Raw genomic sequence first — 26997 nt, forward strand, 5'->3', positions numbered from 1 at the left:
GTGATCAAGAGGGTTCAACAACAAGAAGAAGAAGAACCAGAACAACCATCCTAATAAGGACAATTCCAAAGAATCTTTTTGATTGTTCTGCCAACCCACTGCATTCACAAACAATAGCCAAGGCCATTGTCATAGGCCTTGTAGTTGCCAGCTCGTCCATCAGACTGGCAAGTCATGCCCAAGCATGGCACAATATAACAGACCGCTGGGTACTGAGAATAATACAGACGGGATATGCTATCGAGTTCAAGACTATTCCCCTATTCTCAGGCCTGAAATTCACCAAAGCAACTGCGGTTCTAGAGGAGGAAATACAGGTGTTGTTAGAGAAACAGGTTATTGTTCCTGTGCAGTGGGCAATGAGGTTGACAGGATTCTACTCCCGTTATTTCCAGATACCCAAGCGAGATGGTGGAATCAGGGCAATCATGGATTTGAGAGGACTCAATGAGTTTGTCTGGGCCCGGAAGTTCAGAATGACAACGTTGCAGGAAATAATCCCCTTCTTAGATCAGGAGGAGTGGGAGGCAACGTTGGGTCTGAAGGATGCTTATTTTCATGTGGACATCCAAGAGAATCACCAGAAATACCTCAGATTCACAGTAGGGGATGCAATATACCAGTATGCAGTCTTGCCCTTTGGCCTTTCAAGAGCACCGAGGGTATTTACCAAAGTTGTCTGTTGTTGTGGCATATCTTTGAACACAGGGCTTGATTATTTATCCTTATTTAGACGACTGGCTTCTGGTGAGCAGAGACAAGGAACTACTTTGCAGACAAATCCAGTTGTTGCTATGTCTCCTCCTGGAGTTGGGAATCAACGTCAATTGGAAAAAGTCAAACCTAGAACCCAGAAAACAGCTAAATTTCATAGGAGCCGCTCTGGACATGGATCAAAAGAGAGCGTTCTTGCCAAAGGCTCGCTATCGCCAAATCAGTGCACTAGCGCACCTGTTCTGCAAAAACCCTATTCAGCCGGCAAGGGAGATTCAAAGGTTGTTAGGTTTGATGGCATCCTGCAACACAACTGTCGGGTACACGTGGTTACGAATGCGCCCCCTGCAACGTTTCTGGCCCAATGTGGACAGCCCCTTGCAACATTTCTGGCCCAATGTGGACAGCCAAAGGTTGCGCCTACATCTCCCCCAAGCTGTATTGAATTCTCTGCGTTGGTGAATATCAGAAAGCAACCTGTTGCTTGGAGTACCGTTCAAACCCCTAGTTCCAACAACTTGGATCACGACAGATGCGTCCCTGCTTGGATGATGGATGCATTGCGGACCACCTCATTCAAGGGCGGGGGACACACCAACAAATTCGACGTCATATAAATTACCTAGCGCTGATGGCAGCATTTTTGGCGCTGAAAGCCTTCGAGCCTCAACTCAAGGAGACATTAACGCAGATCCACCTGGACAACACGACGGCAATCGCATACATAAACAAGCAGAGGGGCACAGTCTCCCCCATGCTTTGTGCCTTGTCCATGAGGTTATGGGACTGGTGCATCACACATACCATTTACTCAACTGCAATTCACATACGAGGCGTGGACAATCACCTAGCTGATGCACTCAGTTGACCAGTCAAATCAATCACAAACATGAATGGGAGATCAAGTCGACTTGCATCAATCGCCTCTTCGAGAGATGGGGCTTCCCGACAGTAGATATGTTTGCCACAGCAGCCAACAAGAAGTGCTGGAGATATTGCTCATGAGCAGGCGTGGGTGTAGGGTCGCTGGGCGGCGCATTTCAGTACGATTGGAGCATGGGCCTTCTAAACCTGTTTCCACCACTACCGCTGCTCAATCGAGTTTTAGCCCAGATCCTACGGGACAAAGCGACCTGTATACTTCTGACTCTGTGCTGGCCACGTCAGCCGTGGTTTGCACCACTACTTCGACTGTTGAAAGGAACATACTACAAATTTCCAATAACTCCTGACCTACTCCAAAGGGAGGGGGGACGGGTACTGCATCCCGAGATCCAAACTCTGCACCTGACGGCTTGGAAACTCGGTTACTAAACAACATTCTTCAGAATAGTAGACGCCCTTCGACAAGACACAGCTACTTTTGCAAATGGAAGAAATTCAGGGCCTACACTAGGGAGCAGGGGTTCATGCCACTCCACACTACAGTGCGCCAGGTACTGCTTTATTTGACCACTTTGAAAATGAAGGGCTTGGCCAACGTGTCTCTGAAGGTTCACCTGGCAGCCATTTCAGCCAAACTCCCAAGTTGGGATGGAAAGTCGGTTTTTACCCATCCAGAAAGTAAACGTTTCATGAAAGGGCTTAATAATTTGTATCCTACGCTGAAAAGACCTATGGAACAGTGGAGCCTTTCATTAGTGCTCTCAGCTCTCTCTGAATGCCTTTTTGAGCCACTACATTTGGCCAACCTCCATATGCTTACACTCAAGGTAGTGTTTCTAATTGCAATAACCACAGCGAAGCGGATGGGAGAATTGACAGCTCTGAGGGTTGATAAGCCATACAACCAGTTCTACCCTCACAAGGTGGTTATGAGGTTGGACCCAGATTTCTGCCCTAAGATCATTACAGAGTTTCACCTTAATCAAGAAATAGTGCTGCCAACCTTTTTCCAGTCCCCACAGATGACTCTGGAAAGGGCGCTACATTCCTTGGATGTGCACAGGGCATTGCTTTACTACTTGAAGCAGACTAGGACATTCAGGAAGATGAAGAAGCTTTTCATAGCATACAAGGGCAAGCATAAAGGTCAGGTGGTGTCCCAACAACGCTTAGCACACTGGCTAGTGGAACTAATCTTGCTAGCGTATAAGCAGCTAGGGGTATCTCCCCCAAAGACTGTACGAGCACATTCAACTAGGGCATACTCAGCTTCGGCAGCCCATCTATCAGGTATCAAGATGGATGATACCTGCATGGCTACGACATGATTGTCTCAGCAGCTGTTCATCAGACATTATGCTATAGACCTGCGCATGGTGTGCCAGGCAGAATTTGGGAGGAGTGTCTTGAAGAGGGTGTTACCATAGAGTCCACCTTCTGCACCCACCACCAGGGTGGAGTAGCTAACTATTCACCCATTTCCTTATGGGATCAACGGATCACGATCCAGATAAACAGGATGCTTACCTGTAACAGGTGATCTGGAGGTGATTCGTTGAATCCATAAGACCCTCCCAAGCCATCCCCACTGCAGAAGTGTAGGGGGAACACGATGAACTTCAAGCACAGCAGATCATATATTAGTGGCGGTCTGCACAGAACTGACAGGGAGACGCCCAACCGTTCAATATAACAGACTCTAAGAGCACGAGAGGGTGGCTGGGCATTGCAAGGAGCTACTTAGTCAGCCAGTGAGGTGCCTGCGCAGGCGCAGAACCCATTTCCTTATGGATTCAATGGATCACCTTCTGATCACCTGTTACAGGGAAGCAACCTGTTTTTAAAGAAATATTGAGACTAGTTACACATAATTTTGTTCTCTTCACTTGCCTCCTTGATTCTCCTCTTACAGAGTATCTTGATATTGCATATTCAAAGATCTGGATCATGATCTGTTGCCATTCATAAGTATGGGTACTGTGCCTGCACAGGATCTCATGGTGGATTTTCTAGCTCCTTGTGCCCGTGTTCTGGATCATGTGTTCAGTGTATTCATTATTTTCAGCAGTTAGGATGCCATATTGTCAGTTCCTTTCTGACTGCCAAAGCATCAACAGCTTATTGGTTGCTGCTCCTCCATTTCTGATTGGTTCTACAAAACAAAAGAGATACATTGATTTATCATTTATTTGACTCAGACAGGTTTTTTGGGTTTTTTACTATTCTTCACAGTTCGGATGTCTGCTTTGTTTAAATTTGGATACATTGGACTGGACTATTCTTTGGATACTGGACATTGGCTTTGTTGATATTGTTAAGTGGTTTTTGCTGGCAAATTGACATTTAAAAAACCCTTTAAGAAGTGCACAGAGTGCAGTGGTAAACTGCCATCTACTGACTGCCATGACTCTTGACTCTTGCAACTTGGCGAACATCATAATCTAGCAGCCTGTAAGATTTGTACATCATTCTCAAACAAAACTTTAAGAAACTGCACTCTTTGCCTTCATGCCATGCTCTATGAGCAAGCTCTGAGGCTGCCAACTCTGATGCCAAGGTCTCCCTCGACATCACTGTCAATGTCAACATCTATGTTGGGGACTGCCATAGCTGCTCAGCTGAAATCCTCAACATCCACTGCTACTGCTTTGACCTCGGAACATGTCTTTAAGTGTCTGAATGAGCTTCTAAAGGGTTCCCCCTCGATGCATCACCACAAACATAAGAAGATGATAAAAACTTTGGATGAAGGTTTCTCTCCTCCACCCTCGAAGAAGCATAGAAACAAGTCACCAAGATTGCCTTTGACACCGACAGCTGGACATCTTCATCTATGGGGCTACAAGATCTCTATCTTTATCCTTCCATGTTGACACCACGACCTATGTCCATCCACTCGATGTTGGACAAAATGGCGGCATCAACATCTACTTTGATGTCGACGACAATATTGATTTTGATGTCGACGCAGCCTTCGGCATCTGCAACAAAAACGGCAGCTTCTCCTCTAGCAGCAGTACCACCCAGAAGACTACTTCTGTTGTCTCCAGCACAAACACCAGTGTAATCCCCATCTACTCCCCAACATGAGAATGTGGGGGATAAAGGGGATTTCTTGGATCTGGGAGTGGAGCATGAACAGGATGATGATATCTCCTTAAACCAAAACACTGCTACTTCTTTACTAGCAATTTTGGATTCCTCAACAAGCAACCCTTTGGGTTTGACTTTTCATGGATTCCTTAGTAGTGGCCTCAGCATTCAACAAGATGTCGAGAAGGTGCCAGTGTCACATCTAAAAACTCCATCAATGTCTCTACTACACATCACTACAACAACATCTACAATGCCATTCCAAATGATGTCTCCCTTGTGCATACCAGAGCCTGTGGTGATGCGTACTGTCCCTGTATTATCGAGGCCAATGGCACCAGCTACGATGACATCAGCTTTTGTGTCCCTCACATGGAAGTCCCCCATGCAGTAAGTGGGGTTCTTCAGGGGGTTCTTGCAGCACAACATTCAAGGACTGCAAAGTCAAAGAGAGCTTACACATTCATGTGGTTTTCGGCATTCAGCACTGCCTAATCTACCAGATTATTATGCAGAATACTTCCAGTGGAAGGCGCAATGCGTGATTCAACAGCCTATCGTGATTGTTCCAGAGGTGATTGAACCTCCAAACTACAGGCACCTCGATGGATACTGGATTACTAAACAATGCCCCTCCATTGCCAGCTACTCAGACAGTCACAACTTCCTGTCATACACAACCTATGCAGCCAAATTCTCCTTTACCAGATACCCCAGTAGTGCCACTGCTGCCAAAGAAAAAGAAGAAAAAGACACTAGTGGCACCACCTCCACCCCTGGCAGGAGACAGTGATGATTATTGTTCAGACTCTGCGGATTCAGATTCTCACAGGGGAAGCATCCATCAGATCCATCCCCAGATGTGCCACCAAAAACGTCTACTTCTCCATTGGAAGAGTTAAAAGCCTATCATGCACTGAGAAGAGAAATTGCAGAGGCATTAGGCATGGACTTAAAGCTACCTGAGACAGACCTGAAATACCCTGTTTACAATATGATGTTGATGGCAAAGACCTCACATCCAGTTGCCCTTCCTATGCTGCCAGTTATCAGTAAGGTGGCCCAGATGGCTTGGGAGGTGCTACAGACCTCAACGTCAATGTCTAAGCACTTAGAAGGGTTATATAGGATACAAAAGGAAGAGAATGCATTCTTGCTTCATCATCCTGTCCCAAATTCCATGGTAATCAACTGCATTATCATCAAAGCCTGGACGCCGCCATACAACACCTTCAGATAAAGAGGGTGTTAAAGACCAGGCCTGATTTATATACTAAACATGCTCATTAGCTAGTATACAAAATTAGGTCTGGCCCACAATGTCATCAAGTTCTTTATATGGTGACCCGTGTGTGATCTGGGCGCAATAGGAAAGGAGATCAAACCACTCCTGAAAGGGGTTCAATGGGCTTTATTGAACATAAAAGGCTTAACAACAACCTAGCAAAGCAGAATTGCTAACAGTATTAAAACAGAACATCTAGCCAGTACCAATATTCACCGTGTGCCTAACTAAATTATGTGTGTGTAATTAAATCTTCCTAGATTCTAATACATTTCAGATACAGGCAGAAAAGAGGGGGGGGGGTTGAGAGAGGCTGGCAGGCATGGTTTGGGGGTGATTAGTGGAGGAAAAAGGGGGAGGAGAGGGGAGCAGGGAAAGAGGAAGGGATGAGGGGATCCCAAGCAGCATATTTACCAGGAACCGAGGCTGGAGAGAGAAGAATCACTTCAGTTGAAGGAGTGAGGCGCTGGCGGAGACAGGAGCTGTGCAGTTGCTTCAGATCAGGCAGCTAGGGCAGCAGAGCTCAGGCATTGCTGTAGTTTCTGTTCATGAACAGAGTTCCTGCTTAGCCCCGCAGCTTTAGCAGCAAACTCTGGGATCTTGTGAGCAGCTTTGCTGTAGGCAAAGATTGCTAGCGTGTGAGCAGAATGCCCGTAGGCACAGAACTGCTGAACTCTCTGTCTCAAGCCTCATTCTTATAGTCATTTTTCTCTTTGATCCTTGAATAGAATCTATTCAAAAATCTCCTCTTTTCCTGTATGTCCAAACAGGTGTCAACTTCCACCTTCTGAACAAAATCTTAATTATACAGGATATCAGCTAGTCCAGAGAGAGATTTGACTCTTCTCCTGTAAACTGCGTGTTCAGGAAGGGAGGGGGGGGAAAATCTGCATCTTAAGATGCTGCAAATTACATCTTGGCAGTCTAGCCCCCAGAAGGTGTTAAGAAGTCAAGAATTAGTAAGGGGATTGTGGAATTGGCCCCATTTGGTGTGAGACAATCAGTCCACTATTTCTTACCTTTATCCAGTGTTTTGCTTGCAGTTGAAAACAAGAGAATATTTAAAGTAACATACATGTGTGTGAGACTTGTAGCATTAGTGAGGTAAGAATTAAAGTCTACAAGCATTATCTCTGTATACATTTGGCTATATTGAATTTCTATAGACAGCAATTGAGCTTAATCACTTGGGCCTTACAGGGCCATTACTGACAATGGAAGGAGGAACTCAACAGGTCTGGCCAACCCGTCCACAGCCACCTTGGTAGCCAGTGGTATTAGCATATGGATTGCAGCATTCAGCATTCAGACCTGGCTCCATTGTTCCCTTCATATCCCATTTTAACAACACAATGCCAGGTTGCTTCCTGCTCCTCACAGACCAAGGAACAGTATGTCAGAGTTCAGGTTTGATTTCATTTCTTGATATAAAACGAAATCAGATACAGGCCTGTATTCCGGGCCTATATTTCACATACTTCTGAGTTGATACCTCTGGTTATGATGGGTTATGACCGTCCACAACAAGGGGAGAAAAATGGATTTATTAAGAAGAAAGATCTATACTTCAAGCTTGGCTATACAAATTGCCAACTATGCAGCCTGTATGGCTCGATTCAATCATTTCTCATGGGACACTTTATTGCAAGATTCCACCTCACTAACACCAGAAGAGTTCCAAGATACATTTGCAGAGCTATATGAGAAGACTACTGCTGTTACTAAACAATTTAGTGCATTCAAGCACCTGGCAGAAATGGAGTCGCGAGCCATGGTGACTGCGATGACTTTGCGCCATCACGCATGGCTGAGATCCATGGCCTTGCAACAAGACATGCATGATCATGTAGAAAATCAGGCATTTGTTGGGAAAGGCTTCTTTAGCGAGAACACAGTTTCCACGATGGCATCATTAAATTTAAAAAAAAAAAATCCACAGCCAAAACATTTATGGCTTCCACGTCTACTTCTGCAGCGTCTTCCCATTACTGTCTTTATGGTAGCCAATGACCTACGTACAGACAGGATTATTGTCGTCAATACCGGCCATTCCAAAGAAATAAAGGATCGGCCAAAATAGCAAGGGCCAGAACATCAGGGCCCCACCAAAGAAAATAATAAGCAGACTCTTTGATCTATACAACTGTCCAAACAACATCAGATGACTGCCAAAGCACACAACACCTACTTTGTGGTTGCCGACAATTCCATCAAGTTGGCCAGCCATGCCCAAGCATGGCACCACATAACACCGGATCAGTAGGTTCTTCAAATTATCGAGACTGGTTATGCAATAGAATTCATAGCTTTGCCTCCATTCTCAGGATTGAAGTATACCAGAGCACCTCCTATGTTGCTGGAAGAGGTGCAGGTGCTTCTGGAGACACAGGCAATCATCCCTGTGCGGTGGATAGAGAGACTGTCCATATTTTACTCCTGCTACTTTCAGATGCCAAAGAGGGATGGGGGAATTTGGGCAATCATGGACCTACAGGGACTAAATTGGTTTGGGAATTTGGGCAATCATGGACCTACGGGGACTAAATTGGCACCCAAGTTCAGAATGATGACGTTGAAAGGGATACTGTCCCTCCTGTGCAATGAGGAGTGAACAGGAACGTTAGATTTGAAGGATCCCACTTCCACGTGGGAATTCAAAAGAACCACCACAAGAACATAAGATTTACAGTAGGAGATGCAGTGTTGCAATATACGTCCTTCCTTTTTGAATTATCAACAGCTCCACGTGTATTCACGAAAGTCATGGCGGTGGTAGTGGCATACTTATGGATGGAAGGGGTTGCGGTCTTTCCATATTTAGATGACAGGCTTCTGGTGAGTGACAAAGGTTACGTTCGCAGATCCACTATGTGTTACAGCTGTTACAAGATCTAGGAATCAATGTCAGCTGGAACCACAAAAATGCATAAGTTATATTAAATAAATAATATTGGAGCAATTCTAGATGTACAAACAAAAAGGCATACTTACTAAAAGAATGCTATCTACAGATCAGGGACCTGATTCAACATTTCACCCGGAACCCAGTACATTCCACGAAAAGCATACAGCTGTTATTGGGACTAATGACATCTTGCAGTGCCACAGTGCTATACACATGTTTGCATATGAGGCCACTGCAAAAGTGGTATCTCAGGAACCTCCAACCCAGTGTTGACAGCCGAAGGAAGCTGCTGACACTCCCACAGATGGCACTACATTCTTTATGCTGGTGGATGGTGAGGATCAATCTGTTGGAAGGGGTTCCATTCAAGCTGTAAACCCTCACTCAGTGGGTGGCAGATACATCAGTGTTGGGATGGGGGCCCCATTGTGCTGAACATCAAATGCAAGGGCAATGGACAAAACAAAATACCCAATGACACAAACTACTTGGAACTGCTAGCAGCATTTATGGCGCTAAAAGCTTTCTAACGTGGTGCAAATCCAGCTGGACAATAGGGGTGTGCACGGAACTAGATGTCCCGGTTTGGTTCGAGTCCAGACCAGACTCAAACCTGAATGGGCCTGTTCGGTCCAGCACCCCTCAAACCCCCTCCAGTTCGGTCCAGTCCAGGCAGTTCATGAATTTATTTATCTATTTTTTTAATTTTAAAAAATGTTTTTTACCTTCTCCCCTTTGTGGGAGTTCCTTGGAGCGGGGGGGGGTGTGTGTGCGCGTGGAGGTTCCCCCTCCCCCTGCCGGCCTTCATTGTCACCCCCAGTGGCCCTCAGGCTCTCAAACTTCGGCGCGGCAGCCATTTGGGGTGCCGCTATGCCTGTGCAATTGGCCTCTCTGACTCTAGTCTGAGAGGCATGGCATAACACAGTAATACACTAGTACTTCTCCAAATAGAGAGAGGCATGCCATGACACGGTAGTACACTAGTACTTCTCCAAATAGCCCCCACTGATCTCTGGAAGATGGAGTTTAGAGAACCAACCTGTCCCTTAGCAGTAAACCCTCGAAATCGGGGGGAAATCGAAATAATAATAATAATAATAATAATAATAATAATAATAATAGGCTGTTCCCAGTAAAGCTGCTTTTTGTAATTTTTGTAAGAGCCAGCGTGGTGTAGTGGTTAGAGTGCTGGACTAGGACCGGGGAGACCCGAGTTCAAATCCCCATTCAGCCATAATACTAGCTGGGTGACTCTGGGCCAGTCACTTCTCTCTCAGCCTAACCTACGTCACAGGGTTGTTGTGAGGAGAAACCCAAGTATGTTGTACACTGCTCTGGGCTCCTGGGAGGAAGAGCGGGATATAAATGTAAAAATAAAAATAATTGGCTGATGGTGATTTCTGTGGCCCCTATGGTGTTGAGGTGTTCTTCAAGGTCTTTTGGAACTGCACCCAGGGCGCCAATTACCACTGGGATTATTTTGGTCTTTTTCTGCCATAGCCTTTCAATTTCAATTTGTAGATCTTTGTATTTGGTGATTTTTTCTATTTCTTTTTCTTCTATTCTGCTATCCCCTGGTATTGCTATGTCGATTATTTTAACTTGTTTTTCTTTCCTCTCAACTACAGTTATATCTAGTGTATTGTGTGGCAGATGTTTGTCTGTTGCCTATATTCTGCGATGATATCTATAACAACAGCAACAATATTGATAATAAAATTCAGCCATCCCAGGTCCTTGGGAAGGACTCAATGTCTGGATAAAACAAACCAGTCAATAACACCTGTCTGACTGTGTAAAATAATAACAACAACCCACTCGTCGCTGGGGCTTGTCCTCGCTGGGGCTTGAGGAGCTCACAGGCTTGAGGTGGGGGTGGGGGGAAGCAGCACTTGACTTGAAAGCGATAGGTCCAATTCAAAGAGCCTGCCTGCCTCCATTCTCAGGGCTCTGCATTTCGGTCGATGCAGCAGGCTGGTGGTTGTTTGTGCTCAGTCTGTTTCTTCAGCTAGAGATATTGAGACTTGCAGGTAAAGCAGCTTCAAAAGCACGGGTGGTGGGAAATAATATATGCTTTCCTTAAATCTATGAGACTTATTTCTGAACGAAAGTGCCTAGAATGAGCCGCACACAATTCATTTCACTGAACTATGTTTCAATAGGTGTCAGATGGAGGGTGGGGGGAGCCTGCGATCCTTAAACCACTTTCCTCAAAACTGTGTGCCCCAAGGAAACAACTTAGCACCCCAATCATTAACATGGTGATCAGGAGGAAGACTCTACTGATCTCAGAGGTCATTACAGGCTTGATAGTTCAACACCTGGCGGATAAGTGGGGGATGAGAAAGAGATGGTAGCAAGCTGACCAGCCCCAGAAGATTCTCAGACTAAAAAGGGACATCCTTCCTGTGCAATCTAAAAAGGAGAATTAGTTCGTTTGCAAAATCTGTGGGAAAGTGAGGAGGGAGCGGTCTGGGGATCCCCTTTCTGCCGTTTGACATCTTGCTTCCCCAACTAGATGCAGATTAATCGGACCTGTCGCTTTCAAGTCAAGTACTGCTTCCCCCCCAACCCAACCTCAAGGCTGCAAGCTCCTACCGGGACAAGCCCCGGCGAGGAGTGGGTTGTTGTTGTTGTTATTATTTCGATTTCCCCCCCGATTTTGAGGGTTTACTGCTAAGGGACGGGTAGGTTCTCTAAACTCCATCTTCCAGAGAGCAGTGGGGGCTATTTGGATAAGTACTAGTGTACTACCGTGTCATGGCATGCCTCTCAGACTAGAGTCAGAGAGGCCAATTGCACAGGCATGGCGGCGCCCAAAATGGCTGCCGCGACGAAGTTTGAAAGCCTGAACAGGCCACTGGGGGTGACAATGAGAGAGAGAGAGAGAGAGAGAGAGAGAGAGAGAGAGAGAGAGAAGGCCGGCGGGGGAAGGGGGAACCTCCATGCACACACCCCCTGCTGCCTCAAGATAAATAAATTCGTGAACTGCTCGAACTGTGGGGGGGAGGTGTTCGGTCCGGGGTTGACCGAACAGGGGGTGGTTCAGTTCGACCCCGAATGGTCCAACTTGTTCAACGTAGAACCTGTTCGCACATCCCTACTGGACAATACGACGGCTATTGCGTATCTTAACTGACAAGGTGGGACAGTATCCCATTTGCTCTGTGCCTTGAGCATAAAGTTTTGGGAATGCTGCATCGCCCACGGAGTGTACCCTCTAGCCATACAAATAAGAGGCATGGGCAACATATTAGCAGACAACCTCAGCCGCTCAAAACAGCTCGATTAACACCACGAATGGGAGATCAAAAGCATCTATCTCCAACGGGTTTTCAACTTGTGGGAACATCCAGCTGTGGACTTGTTTGTGACTGCTGCCAACAAAAAGTGTCAGAGATACTGCTCATGTGCAGGAGTCAGCAGGAGATCACTGGGAGATGTGTTTCTACATCAGTGGAACAAGGGCCTATTGGGTTTTTAAAAAGTTTCTTCTTAATAATCAAAGACTATCAACAAGAAAAAAATTACAGGAGCAAATGGAAAAGGTTTGAATTATATGCACATAAGCATGATTACCCCCCTAGAAAGGCCACTTTAAGACAGGTGTTGCTGAACATGACCGTTGAACATGAACGTTGAAGCTTAGTGACTTAGCAAATATGTCCCTAAGGATCCATCTAGCTGCTATATCATTAAAGCATATACGGGGTGAGATGGATCAACAGTATTTTCCCATCCTGACTGCAAAAGATTTTTTAAAGGAATTAACAATTTAAAATGGAAACACTCCCGCTTGTGTGCTGTGTATGCCCTGGAGCTGCTAAATCAGGGCTGTAGCTTGTAGATGTGAAACCAGGAATTTTACTTTTGTATTCCATGCCCACCTCCACTTTCACATATTTTGATTATTTTAACACCTTTTAGGATTCTCCAGACATATATTGCCATTTTAAATGGCAGTACTTATTATTAGTTAATTGTTAATATGTAATAACCAATCCTTTTCTTTATTTAGGCTAAGAGAGGGACAGCAAAAGACAGTGTGAGGAAAAAACGGTCTTTGTTGATGAATGCTGGTCGTGCATTAGCTCCTGAGGCTTTTCAGATTGTCTTGGATAGTGAAAATGAAGCTAAAGGTAGTATATATTTCCTGCAATGGCAAAACAGAGACATTTCTGATGTTGCCTAATTGAAATGATTGCTTGAGTTCAGCGATGAACTGCATAACCTGGAAGAAGATACCGTTTAATTAAACTGTCTGTAGGTGAGGGCCTAGAACTTAAGAATACTCTAGCCCGGGGTAGGCAACATGTGATTCCTCCATCAGAGAGCGAAAGCGGGTTCCCCCTTGGGCACTGAGGTAGCCCCGAGCAAGTGGTGGTGTAGTGCACATAGGGTGCCAACCATCCCGATACCCACAAGCCCGTGGGGTACAGGGTTTGGTTGTTTCTGAGGTGTTCTGTATGTAGAGTTTCTGGTAGTATATGAGAGAGGATTCATGGTTTGTCATTGAAAATCTAATATGCTACCAGAGAATCTACACTCAGAACACCTCAGAAACAACAAAACCCAGTACCCCATGGGTTAGCAAACCATGGGGGTGGTTGGCACCCTCTGTACAGTACACTACCACTCACTCTGGGCCACCACAGCACGCACATACGCACACACACACACCCGTGCTGTTATGGGGCTGCTGAAACCTCCATTGTTCCCTATGGGATGAAACCTTAAAGATGCATAAACTTCAGAAATCAATTTAAAATCAGGCCTTTGGCTAACTCCTTAGCAATCTGGGTGGTGGGCAGGCACCCTTTGGGGTTCTAATGTCCAACCCACTGCTCTGCCCCCCTTTCTGCCCCAAATCTGCAACAAAGACACACAAACTTCAGCAACCCCTCACTCCCCGACCCCACACTCCACTGCTGCAACTCCCAAGCCCCCCAGTGCCACCCCAGCACACACACACACCCAGTGCAAACTATGGCCAACAGCAGCATCAAGTGTGCCCTGCCCTCCCTCCTCCACCAAGCAAGCAGTTCTCATCCACAGACATTTTTTTCAACACATCAACAACAACAGCAGAGCTTTACAAAGAACCAGGCTTCCAAAGCAAGACCACACAGATGCAGCAGAACAACAAACCATCCTAGGCAGGCAGGCAGGCATTTGACTTGCATTATATTTAAGCAGACCTGCATTCTGGGCTCAGGCTGGCAGCAAGGCAAGCATGGCATAATGAAAACTTGAGTTTAGACATGCAATGCAAAACTAGTTCTCTCTCTCTTTTGAATGAGGGAGCCAGAAAGGCAGAACTTAGAAGCGACTGAGTAACTAACTTGTTGAGTTAACAATTGAACCAAACCCGCCCCCCGCCCCTGACCTTCAAAGCAATCAGCCCAGAAAGAGTGGAAACAGGGCATTGTTTGTTAGAGCTGGCAATGGTTAATCAGAATTTCTTAACAAACAATTGCTTTACAATAAAACACGTTCCAAGGAAATGAGGTTCCTCAGGGATGCTGTGCCTGCTTTTTGCATATCTTATCTTCTGCTAATCTTCTTGACAAACATTCACTGCCTTGCTAGTTGTTGCAGTCAGGAGACCAAAGGTCCGATTTTCTTTTTTCCAAAGAACAAAGCTTTGTCTCCAAAATGGGGGTCATTTCGATTTGTATATACAAAAATTTGTTTTTAATTTTTTCATTTTGATTTGTATACAAAACGTCCGAAAATGCCATTTTCGGACACAAAACATTTTGTTGCCGAATCAAAATGCACAAGCCTAGTTAGAGTGTCCACTTGTCAGTTTCTGTTTGACCACCACAGCGTTCAGACCTTGGGCTGAGTTCCTCAGATCAACAGATACTTTGTTACTTTCACTAGAGACTTTGTTGCTTTAATGTGCCTTTGACTTTGAACTGTATTACTGGACTTGAATCTGCCTGTTGGACTGGCTTGTTACACAGAATTGGACTGAATTACCAATGCTTTATCTATTGATTCTTGCGCGGGTGTGAGATTGGGCGTGGCAAATCACACTGTGGAAATAAAGACAACTTTCAAGCGCTGTGTAAAATGCCGCACAAAGTTGCCTTCCACGGACCACCATGAGGCTTGCCTGTTATGTCTAGGTGAAGAACATAACACTGCAACTTGTAAAATTTGTTGTTCCTTTTCAAGACAAACCTTAAAGAACAGAGCGCTGTGCCTCTGGACAGCTCTGTATGATGAGGCTCTACGTCCTCCTACACCAAGACTGAATATGCCATCAACATCGACAAGCCCTACAATGTCGACTTCAAAGAAAAACAACCATGGATCTGCTGGGAAACAGCAGTCTAAAACCGGGTCGCCTGATGGGCAGTTTAAGAAGCCTAAGGAGGCTGCCAAGGCTCATAAGCATAGAGATCATAACGTAAACGAAAGGTACAATCTCCAGCAGATAGTGAGGCTTCAACATCGAAGAAGCTTAAAACACCCTCCCTGACATCGGCGCAAGGGTGCCTCTCCCAATGGAAGTTGGAAGGCTCTTTGTTAGTGTGGAGCCACTCACAGGAATCACCAGGGATTGTGTCTGTGCTTTTGCCCCATGTAGAGCAACGAAGGACAGGGAATAATACATTGGTAGCGATGCAAGAGAAACTGCTTGACTCAAAGGTGAGGGGACACAGCACCACGTTCAACCTCATCCTTGGCACCGGACTCAGTACTGAGGGTGTCTGCTGCATCGCAAAACACAGTGCCCAACGTCCACGGTGCAGAGGCTCCTGCTCTTGTCCCCAGCTCACACCCCGGTGCAGTCACCTTGTAATCCGCCTTCTAGGGATGTGGTCAGCTATCGAGTCGTGGACAACAGAGAAAACGTTTGCCTGGATCAAGAGGGAGAAAACACTTTATTTGACCTGCTGAACTCGACTACCAGTGTGCCTTCTGGCTCAACGTTCCAGGGCTTTCTTAGCACTGGCCTCGATGTGGAGCAAGATGATGATATGGTAGAGATGCCACCACCTAAAACACCATCTATTTCACCCATGAAGGACACACAATTGTCGGGCTACACTCTGCCCCAGATCTCAGCAGCAACCCTGCAGCCTATAGCTGCTGCTAGCCCTATAGTTATGGCTGTGGAAACCCTGTCTTCGACTTGGAAGGCTTCCAACCAATACATGCCGACACAAGGACACATCTTGCCATAGCCAACACATTCTCGCGGCCTCCGTCACACCCTGCCAGATGACTATGCAGAATACCTTCAATGGAAGGTTCAGCAGACATGTAAACAAAGAGGGGCCAAGGGGAGTTTGCCTGCCCCTCTGAGTTAATACCGCCTTTGCAAAGTGGACATACTGGCTTAGTGACATCAAGGTCATCACAAAACATCCATGTGCAACAACCACCAGCCAATCTCTTCCAGATCAATAGTTACAGGTAAGCAACCTGTTTTTTCATGACACCCTTCATGGAACTCCAGAGCCAGACAGTCCCATAGAGCATCAGAACCAGGCCAATCCTTTGCAAATTCCCAGTTCACCAGAAACACTTCCAAGAAGCAGCCTCAACAATGACTACCCTACCCCAGCGGTGGGGTGGGGGAGAAGACTGGTAACCTTCCTACTGGCATGGCATAACCCAACTCAAGACAAATGGATACTGTCGGCCATCAGATGGTTACTCTCTGGACTTCCAGTCTTTTCCTCCAGAGCACTTCTGGTCAACACCACTCTCCAGGAATCTGAGAAAACATGAGCTTATGAATTTGGCAATTCATCATCTTCTTCACATCAGAGCCATAGAGCCTGTTCCATTGACAGAAAGATGTCAAGGCATTTACTCCATTTTATTCTTGGCCCCAAAGGAGGATGGATCCTGGAGGGCAGTGGACTTGACATGTCTCCACAAATACATATGGAAACGCAAATTCAGAATAGAGACACTTAACACCATTATAGAAGCACTTCAGCTGGGAGACTTTCTAACCTCAGTAGACCTGACAGAGGCTTACCTACACATTCCGATACTCCCATCGCACTAGCATTTTCTATGCTTTACATACGCTCAGAGGCATTACCAGTACTGGGCACTCCCATTCGAGTTATCCTCAGCATCCCATGTATTTACCAAGGTGATGGACGCATTATTATTTTTATTTTATTTTACATTTTATATCCCGCTCTTCTTCCAAGGAGCCCAGCCTCCTCTATGTGTTTCATCCATTTACACTAATCCCAAAGGTTGTTCACTAGTGGCACACATGAGAATGCAGTCTCTCCATGTATACTCTTCCCTCAACAATCTCTTGATCAGATCCCCATCCTTACACAGAGCAAAGTTAGACATTTAATGTACCATTGGGATCCTTTCTAGCCATGGGCTCTTAGTGAATATCACCAAGCACTTACTAGTCCCATCTCAACAAATCAAGCACCTGGGATGGTTGATCAACCACTGGTGGTGGACATTAGTCCTTTCCTGAGGGATTCCACTGAAAGAAGCATCCAGAATCCAGTTAACGATAGACGCAAGGAATTTGGGATGGAGACACACTGCAATGCCCTTGTAGCCCAGGGAACATGGTTCCCCTCAGAGTCTGTGTGTCCACAGCATAAACTGACTGGAGCTATGAGCAGTTCACCTGGATCTGCTCCAGTTCAGGAACAAGATCAAGGGACAACACTTTCTAATATGGATGGACAATTTTACCACCAAAGCCCACAAAAATCAACAAGGGAGAACCCGCTTTTGCTCTCTGATGGAGGAATCTAACCTTCTGTGTGCTTGGGTGGAAAGGTACTTGGCATCCATCTAGGTGGAACATCTGAGTGGGCTGGACCAACACCACAGCAGAATGGCTGAGCAGGCACAACCTGGACCAAGCAGAGTGGAGACTCCACGCCTCCATATTCAAGAGCATAGTTCTCCAATTTGGCTACCCCACTGCCAATCCGTTTGCCACCAGGGAAAACAGACAACTCCCAAGGTTGAATTGGAGACTTCATGTGTGAGCACTGTAAGATATTCCCTTTAGGGAATGGAGCCGCTCTGGGAAGAGCAGAAGGTTCCAAGTTCTGTCCCTGGCATCTCCAATATAGGGCTGAGAGAGATTCCTGCTTGCAGTCATGGAGAAGCCGCTGCCAGTCTGTGTGGACAATATTAAGCTAGATGGACCAATGGTCTGACTCAGTATATGGCAGCTTCCTATGTTCCTAAGGTTCTTCTAAGGTACCATTGTCCCCAAGCAGAACAACTGGATGCTCCAATTAGATAGCCCCAGGACCTCCTCTATGTGTTTCATCCATTTGCACTAATCCCAAAGGTTGTTCAGAAAAGAGAGAGCAGATCTAATACTAATAGCTCCATTCTGACCAAGAAGGCCATGGTGATCTTATGGAGCTTCTATCAGTTCCATGTGGCCGCTTCCAGATCACCCAGACCTCCTCTTGCAGGGTTCCCTACAGCACCCTTATCCCTCATGGCTTCATCTTCACACCTGAACACACTATCTTAGCAACCAAAAGTTACTCCAGGAGCACCCAAAATGCTATACTGGCTTCCTGTAGTCAGTCAACACTGCAAATATACCAAATTACCTGGTCAGCTTTTCTAAAGTGGTACAGACCCTGTTGTATCAACCCCATTAGAACCATGATCCCCCAGGTTCTGGATTTTCTCCAAGCCAGCACAGACAAAGGCCTGAGGCCAAATACAATCAGAAGGCAAATCTCAGTTCTATCCTCAGTCCTATGCTCTTCATCAAAGACTTCATTAGCATCTCACCCCCACATCAAGAAAAATCTGAGAGGAGCCTCCAACATTGCATCTCCAAAATTGCATGAACCAGTGGTTCATAGGTTCCCCTCCTGGAACCTGAATAAGGTACTCAATGATCTCACAGCCACCCCTTTGAACCTCTTAGAAAAGCTCTTAGAAAAGTTTATAGCATATAAAGTCCTCTTCTTGGTCGCTATTACATCAGCCTGAAGGGTCTCAGAACTAGAAGCACTGTCTGTGCATAAACATTTGTACCTTTTCCAGCCGGACTCTGTAGTTCTGAAATCTGTCCTAAGGTTAATAAAGCCTTCCACAGGAATCAGGACATCACCATCCCCTCATTCTGTCCCTCTGCTCAACATCCACAGGAAAAAAATTGGCATACGTTGGATATTAGACTCACCCTCAGAATTTACATAAAACTTACTAAGGAGATTTACCAAACTGACTCTTTGTTCATCTTCCTTCTTTTCAACTGCCATGGACTCAAAGGTATCTAAAGCTACCCTCACTCAATGGATTAAAGCAGATCTAACTATGGCATACAAGTCTTGCTCACTACATCCTCCCCGCAAAATTACAGCACAACTCCTAGCCTTCAACTAGGAGTGCAGTGACCTTGGCAGCCTTCTTGGCCAATGTCCCTCTCTCAGAAATCTGCAGAGCAGCTACATGGTCCTCCATTCATAAAACACTACAAGCTGCACATTTCCCAATCAGCTCAGCCTTCAGGAGCACTGTCCTACAACAGGACACGATAGTAGCCACATAAGACTCTATACACAAAAATAAATCATGCCCCCTGCAATGGCTACCACTCTGTTTATTCCCATTACAAAAGATACCCTCCTACACTGGGGGAGAAAGTCATAGTGGTGTTACTTACCATGAAGGGTTCTTTCTCCCCAGTGCACAGAGGGTATCCGACTGACCCTTGGTTTATGGGTGTAGTACAGCTATCACTCAATTGGCTTACATGAATTTGAATCTTATTTGGCTGCTCTTTTCTAAGGGGAACATATCCTATACATAGCTTCTCTGAGCCCAGGAGGATCAAATGTATTTCTTTGTTCTTAATATTTTTTTCTAAGGTCAGTGGTTTGCTGAAGCCTTCTTTTTCCATACAGTTCACAAAACAGCCCCTGAACTAGGTGGGGCTTACACCCAAAGCACCATTGGACGCATCCTCAATTGCATTGGCCCTGTCTGTTGGGAGCAAGTGGGGAGCACAACCCATTACAAAGGATATCCTCCGTACATTGGGGAGAAAGAACCCTTCACGATAAGTAATACCAATGTTACTATCCCTCATATACACTCTTGGGAGAACTAAAGCTTTTCAGTAAAAATTTAATAGATTTTTTGTATAAATTAGAGATGAGCTTTAATTGAAGTAAACATGAGTTGCCAGCAAGAACTGAAATAATGCGGTTTACATGTACTCTAAATTTCCACTTAACATAGCAGAACACTCACTGCTTTTTTAAACAATGTGTGCTACCTTTTATACAATGGAATTACATAACTGTTGTATTGAACCAACTGTCCTGTACGGTCACTAACCTATGGACATCTACTTGAATCTTTTCCCCAGTTCTTTATATTTGGTTTGGAAGCTCTTGAAAGCAGAGAACCATGGTTGAGTAGTTTTTAAATTGATAACACATCACTATGACACCATTTATCTATGTTCATCTCTCTGAAACAAATGCATATATCCAATATGATGAATGTAGCTTGCCAGATCCATCCAAGAGGCCCCTCCCTATCACTCTTGCAGAGATTAGGAGGCATGTAGTCCGTTCAGCAGAGGCCTAGACAGTAGCAGCCACCTTCAGCCTAGCAGCCAGCACTGCCCACAGCAGTCTTCAAACATAGGTTGTGGCCTAGCTGCTGAAATGTGTCTCATTTGGAAGGATAGGGCAGTAGAAAGAAGGAGTAGAACTTACCCTCTTTAACAGAACACTTCTGTCCTCTTCCAGGGCAAGGAGGATATACTGTAGATCTAGCACTTGCTGCAGCAGGAAAGGCAAAGGCCCAGTAAGAGGGCAAAAGCCTCAACAAAGGCTTGTGCCTGTGGCTTTCCTGAACCTGAGACAGTGCTTCAGTTTAGGAAGAAGGGCTGAAACAAATAGTTACCTCCCCTTCAGAACCCAAAGTGCTCCTTTCTGTGAAGCCCTTGTTCTTGCTCCTCTACCCCCAACTTGTATTAAAGCAACAGAAAATATATCCTGTTGGAAGCCAGACAAAGGTCCTTCCCATTACCAGTCCAGGGGAATCCCAGTCTTGGCCTCTGTTTTGTGGAGTGCATCCTTGGACCCTAGCATATGCACACTTAAAAATGAGTTTTTGCATTTAGGCTCAGCAACAGTCCAGTCCCTTTGGCTGCTAGGATCTCCCTGTGCTCACCATGCATAAGGAATTATACATTAGCAGATAATTTTCAATAAGCAGCACAGGATATTGCGAATGGCAAAGAGGAATTCAATACCTTACTAAAATAATGTAAATTTTGTCTTCTTAAATTCTGTTCTGAAGAAGGAAAAAATAACTGAATTCAACAGTAGCAATTTCTTCTTTTCTCCTCCTCTTCCTGTTTCTAGTTGTCCCAGAACCATAGCTTTTTGTTTTCATATACATCTGTAGCTCACCCTTCCCTTAAGGAGCTCAGTGTGGTGTACATGATTCTTCTTTTCTCCCTCCTGTTTATCTTCAGAACAACCCTGTGAGGTAGGTTAGGCTCAGAGTGACTGGCCCACGGTCAGCCAGTGAGCTTCACGGTTGGGTGGGAATTTGCTGAGGTCCCCCCAGGCCTCTTGCAGCACCTTAACCATTACACCACTTGGCTCTCTTATGTACTAATGTGAATAGGATTTATAACTGCACACTCAACTGAGATAATGCCTGTGTTTTTGTAATGACCGCTTCTTTGTATAGGATACAGTCAGTGAATCACTATAATATACTGTGTGGCCATGTATGCCACTGATGGGAAGCATATTTAAAGTTGAAAGATAATTGAAGTAGTAACATATTTAAGTAATATTAGGCGTTGTGGAACTGAAAGTATCCACTGCACCTCTTCATCAATTATTTTTGAAGAGTCTGGCTGGCATCCTGTAGAAGGGCATTATGCTAGTACAAAGCTGTTGTGCCAGCTACTCTCACTAAATCTGGAGCTTATGTTCCAAACTAATGTTGCACAATGCAAATAGGATTGTGCTTGTGAAACAGTTGCACAATGTATGGATACCTTGTTTGTTTTAAAGAGAACTTTTGTGCAAGAGTAGTATGAAAAAGAATCCCACTTCCGGTTCCGGCTTCCGGCTCCCTCCCAGTCTCATCAGCGTCTTGTGAGCTGTATTTTAATCTTTTTAATCTTTTAAAGACTTATTTATGGTTTTAATCCTCCTTAACAGTATTGCTGCAAACATTAGCAAATTGGGGTTGCTGAGGAGGCTGGACTCTGAAGAAGACTGTAATATCAGGCTGAGATACGAAGTTTGAAGTTGACCAGCTGGCAGACAGCCTGCTACCGGGGGGGCCGTGCTCAACGAGGTGGACGGTGGATGGCTGAATAAGATTTGGGACTATTTAAAAAGTTGACCTTGACAGCATATGACCAATAGAGGAGATAATTAAACAGCAAGTATGAAGCGAGGCCAAACAATGAGAAAGAAGTGCACTAAAAGGAAGATAACTGGTAATAAGAAACGCTCCATATCTAACAAGAAACAGCTGCACGATTCTCTAGCTGAAGTCAAACTAACTACAGCGTATACGCAAACAAAGCTAGATTCCTTTCTTATGAAGCAGACACCAGTACGTATGTTAAACGAGATAAATGAGATCAATCCAGGAAATAGAAACGTTAACAGATTTGAGGATTCCTTGAATTTGTCTATCTCTGGGATCTCAATTCCTTCATCACTTACGCCCCCCGCACAGGCGAATCCACTGGCTGGGAATGGTACCACTGACGTGGATACAATTCTAAAGAACCTGGTAGCAGCTGACTCAGCCTCCGATCCCAGTCTAAAATCCTTTATTTTAATGATTGAAACCTTGTTGTGCCTATTTCAGAGATTTTCTACAGTAAATGTGAAACTGGATAAGATTAATGAACAAGTAAATCAATTGAATAACATTACAAGGCAAATTAAACCCATTGCTACTGCTGAAGCATGTTCTCAGACAGTACTCACTGGTGCAGATACCACTTGCTGCTCCCCAATACCTGATGATTTGTTTGCTAAACCTGGTGTAGGGTATATTTTCCAACCCTGCCAGAGTGAACTCATTATCATTCTGGATGGACATAATGCTTGTCGCTGGGATAAATTGCATAATATCAAAAAATCTTTGGCGCAGCTGCTGGGTTTTGAGGAGGAATCTGTGGACCTTAAGAAATTTGAGAGGCAGCATACAAGGAATCCCCTCGTGCTGAAGTTACTACTATCCTTTGAAAATGATCTAATTCCTGCATCCTTGGCAAGGATGAGGAAATTTCTGCATAAGTGGAGAATCTTCCCTAAAAGAGTATTTTCTAAACCCTCAATTGCGACTCCTTTGGACAAATATTTTGTTCAGGTTAAACAGCATAGGATGGGGAAATCTACTTCAAAATCTGTAGATAAGCAATCCCAAGTTTGTCCATCCTCTACATCTATAGCAACGGAGACAACAGGAGATCTTGAGTACCTAACAGGACCTTGGGATGTTTCCCAACTGATTACGCTATCCTTAATAGAATGCTCAACTGGAGACAGCAGGAACGTCAATAACTCTACTGTCCGCTGCCCCAAACGTACCTATGTACCTACTAGATCTAAAGATGCAGTCTGTTCTACGAGTTACGAAACAGTGAATAGGCTGAGCTCCCCTTTGAGAGAGGGAAGTACACAACTTACTCCCTATTCAGAACAACACAGCGGAACTCAATACCATCCTCATTCTGAAATCACCAACCCTAGGAACGATCCATCACAACCTGGTGATTATCTAACAACTACACCAAGGAAAATACAACTCCTTGTGGCTGAGGATAAACTGGACATAACATCCTCAGCCACTAAATGAGCACCCATTAAAACACTGGATCCTGGTAAGTTTATTCCAGCGATACCACTATCATCTGACCCACATTTGGATGAGTTTTATACATTGATTTCAACCAATAACTCAACCCAAATAGAAGCACTGAGTGCAATTAACAGGAACTCAACTGGACAGCCTAATAGTCCCTTGGATAATGTTTCTATGGAATTACTATCTCCGCTTATAGAGCATTCATTTCAATTCAACTCTGTTCTACTTCAATCTCCATCCAAACTGGGTTTGAGGGACTGGCTCGCTGAAGGAGAAGAAACTTTGGTGGAACGAGACACTGTCGGGGACACTGCCAGGCAAAACTGACATCCTATTCCACACCTGGCTTGTCAATCCGCTACAATAATCGTCTGGAATATTCATGGTTGGGGCTCTAAACTTTTAGATTGTGACCTCCTGAACTTTCTCTCTAAGTTTGACATCATAATCTTACAGGAAACATGGTGGTTAGGTGAAATAAAGCTCAAAAACTATATTTCTTACACGAGGCCAGCTCTGGCTAGTAAGAAGGCTGGTAGACCATTGGGAGGCCTTGGTATACTTATTACCTCACGCTTTAATACGCAGGTGGTGAAGGTATCTTGTCCTGGGGAGTGGGCTATGGCTATACTGGTCTCTGATCATAAAACCAGCTTTCTGTGTGTAAACTTATATGTCCCAACGCAGAGTTGCATCTCACAGACGGAGGCGCTCTGGGGAGAAATTGAACAATACATCTTTAAGCTCATAGATGAATACCCTAATACGCCTCTGATTATAGCTGGAGATTGCAACGCGAGACTAGGTCACAATGATGTCTCACTTTATGGAAGTTTTTCTTTGTGGCCCCCATTGGATGAGTTAGAACTTGGTTTATCTAATCGTGTTTCTCTAGACTCAACGTGCAATTTTGCAGGGCTATGTTTAGCCCGAATGGCTAACAAACTGGACTTATTAATTCTGAATGGCACTGCGTCTGGGGATTGCCCAGGAAAATTTACCTTTCAACGGGGCACTAATCAATCTACTATTGATTATGTATTAGTTTCTAGAGATGTATTTGAAGCAATAGCCAGATTTAACATCATAGCTAGGCCAGAAAGTGACCATTATCCTTTAGTATTAAATTACACCTTCATGAAGCAAGATATGAGTTCTAGAGTTATGCCCTTTACACAACAGGCCACTGATGGGACTCCCAGAATCAAATGGAATTCCCAAATTAATCAAGTTTTCTCCGAATGGTTTAACTCGAAGAACGGAGAATCACTTAAGGAAGGGCTGCTGGATGCACTGATTAAAAGAGACCAAAATGCCCATATTCTTGAAAAGTATGAGGTTCTCACAAGATCAATTAAATCTCTACTAACTAAAGATCATCACGCCAAACCTAAAAAGAAAACTGGCCATACCAAAAAGTGGTTTGACCAAGAATGCATAAGGACAAAAAGGCATCTTATCATGCTCTCAAAATATGCTATTCTCTGCCCATCTACACATACACATTTAGAACTGTCTAAAAAGAAAAAGGAGTATAAAGCTCTTCTTAGAACAAAGAAATCGATTGCAACTCAAAAGGAATGGCTATCTTTGATAGAAGCAGCTAGGAAAAATGATTTAACAAATTTTTGGAAGCTGATTTCATTATCCCAAAATAAGGTGAACTCTGAACAGGCCTGTCCAATTGCCCCTGAATTATGGGAATCACATTTTCGGAAACTTTATAGCAACCACACATTTAAACCCCAGATTGACCTACATATAGATACTTTACCTTCCTGGCCTACAGTCTCCACCTATGAGGTAGAACAACTAATTATGCAGCTGAAGGGTGGAAAAGCACCCGGGAACGATTACATCCCTCCAGAACTATTAAAGGCTCATATAGACTGGTGGGCCCCAGCACTGGCTCTTTTGTTCACCTATATAGACCAAACTGCACAATTCCCTCAGGAGTGGGGCTCAGCCATGGTGGTCCCGATTTATAAAAGAGGAAATAGGGAGGATCCCTTTAACTACAGGCCAATTAGCCTTTTGAATATAATAAGTAAATTGTACGCCAAACATCTGTGTGTAAAACTTTGCTCTTGGATGGAGCAGGAGTATATAATCCATGATGAGCAAGCAGGTTTTAGACCGAATAGATCGGTTATGGACCATTGCTTAATTTTACAACAACTTGTGGATAAACAAGTTAGGGTCCATAAAGGACCACTGTTTGCCGCTTTCGTGGACCTTAAAATGGCCTTTGACTCAATTTCAAGGAGTCTACTATGGACTAAATTGGCTAGTACATCTATAGATCAAAGGCTTTTATTATTGCTCATCAAGCTCCATGAGAACTCCTCTTTAAGAGTACGTTTGGACACTGCCGGCAATTTCACCAATTCAATTCCAACAGAGAAAGGTGTGCGGCAAGGGTGTGTGTTGGCCCCTTATTTATTCAATCTGTACATTAACAATCTGATTAATCGGCTGCAAAATGTTGATATCCACGCACCTAAATTAGCCAACAAAAAGATCCCGATCCTGATGTATGCGGATGACGCGGTTATTTTATCTCAAACCAGGGTCGGGCTCAAAAGAGCTTTAGATGTTCTAACATCTTATTGCCAAGAGGAACACTTGACGATCAATTATAATAAATCTAAAATTATGTGCTTTAAAAATAAACCAAGGATATTTACATGGACCTTGGATGGACACAAATTAGAACAGGTCAATCAAATAAAATATCTTGGGGTGGTTTTTCAACAAAATGCTGGGAGAGCGGCACATATGAGAATGGTAGCTGACTCAGCAAAACGCGGTGTGGTGGCAATTAACAGATTTTTCAGAACACAGGGAGCAGGTTTCATTCCTGCGGCTTTAAAACTGTATTCAGCAAAGGCTTTCCCTCAGCTCTTATACGGGATCCAACTGGGACCTTATGCGAACTTTGACATGCTAGAAAGAATTCAATCCGGCTTTTTGAGAGCTATCTTTGGGACTACAAGATGCACCTCAAATGTAACACTGCGCATGGAGGCCAGCCTCATAAAGATTTAATCTCGTGCCTGGCTTTTAATTATTTACTTTTGGTTGAGAGTCCACTTACGCCCGGTGGGCCTAATTCCTCAGTTTCTATCGTTAAACCCACAACCGCAGTGGTGCACTGTAGTTAGCAAAAAGCTTGCTGCTCTAGGAATAGACCCTGAACAACTGCTGGAGTTAGACTTGTCAAATGCGAAAAGAATAGTAAAACAGCGTTTGACAG

The 26997-nt window shown here is 44.6% G+C and overlaps 1 protein-coding gene across 15 annotated transcripts in view; it reads left to right on the plus strand.

Annotated features, from left to right (window-relative positions):
- Nucleotides 1-26997, plus strand: part of CFAP46 (cilia and flagella associated protein 46) — a 252958-nt gene that overhangs the window by 38299 nt on the left and 187662 nt on the right. For all 15 annotated transcript variants that reach the window (XM_053308139.1, XM_053308141.1, XM_053308145.1 and 12 more), the window contains exon 15: nt 12901-13021. In XM_053308139.1, the coding sequence (XP_053164114.1) occupies nt 12901-13021 (121 nt within the window). The remainder of the gene's footprint in view (nt 1-12900; nt 13022-26997) is intronic.

This window comes from Hemicordylus capensis, chromosome 3, assembly GCF_027244095.1.
Source record: "Hemicordylus capensis ecotype Gifberg chromosome 3, rHemCap1.1.pri, whole genome shotgun sequence".
Lineage (NCBI taxonomy): Eukaryota > Metazoa > Chordata > Lepidosauria > Squamata > Cordylidae > Hemicordylus > Hemicordylus capensis.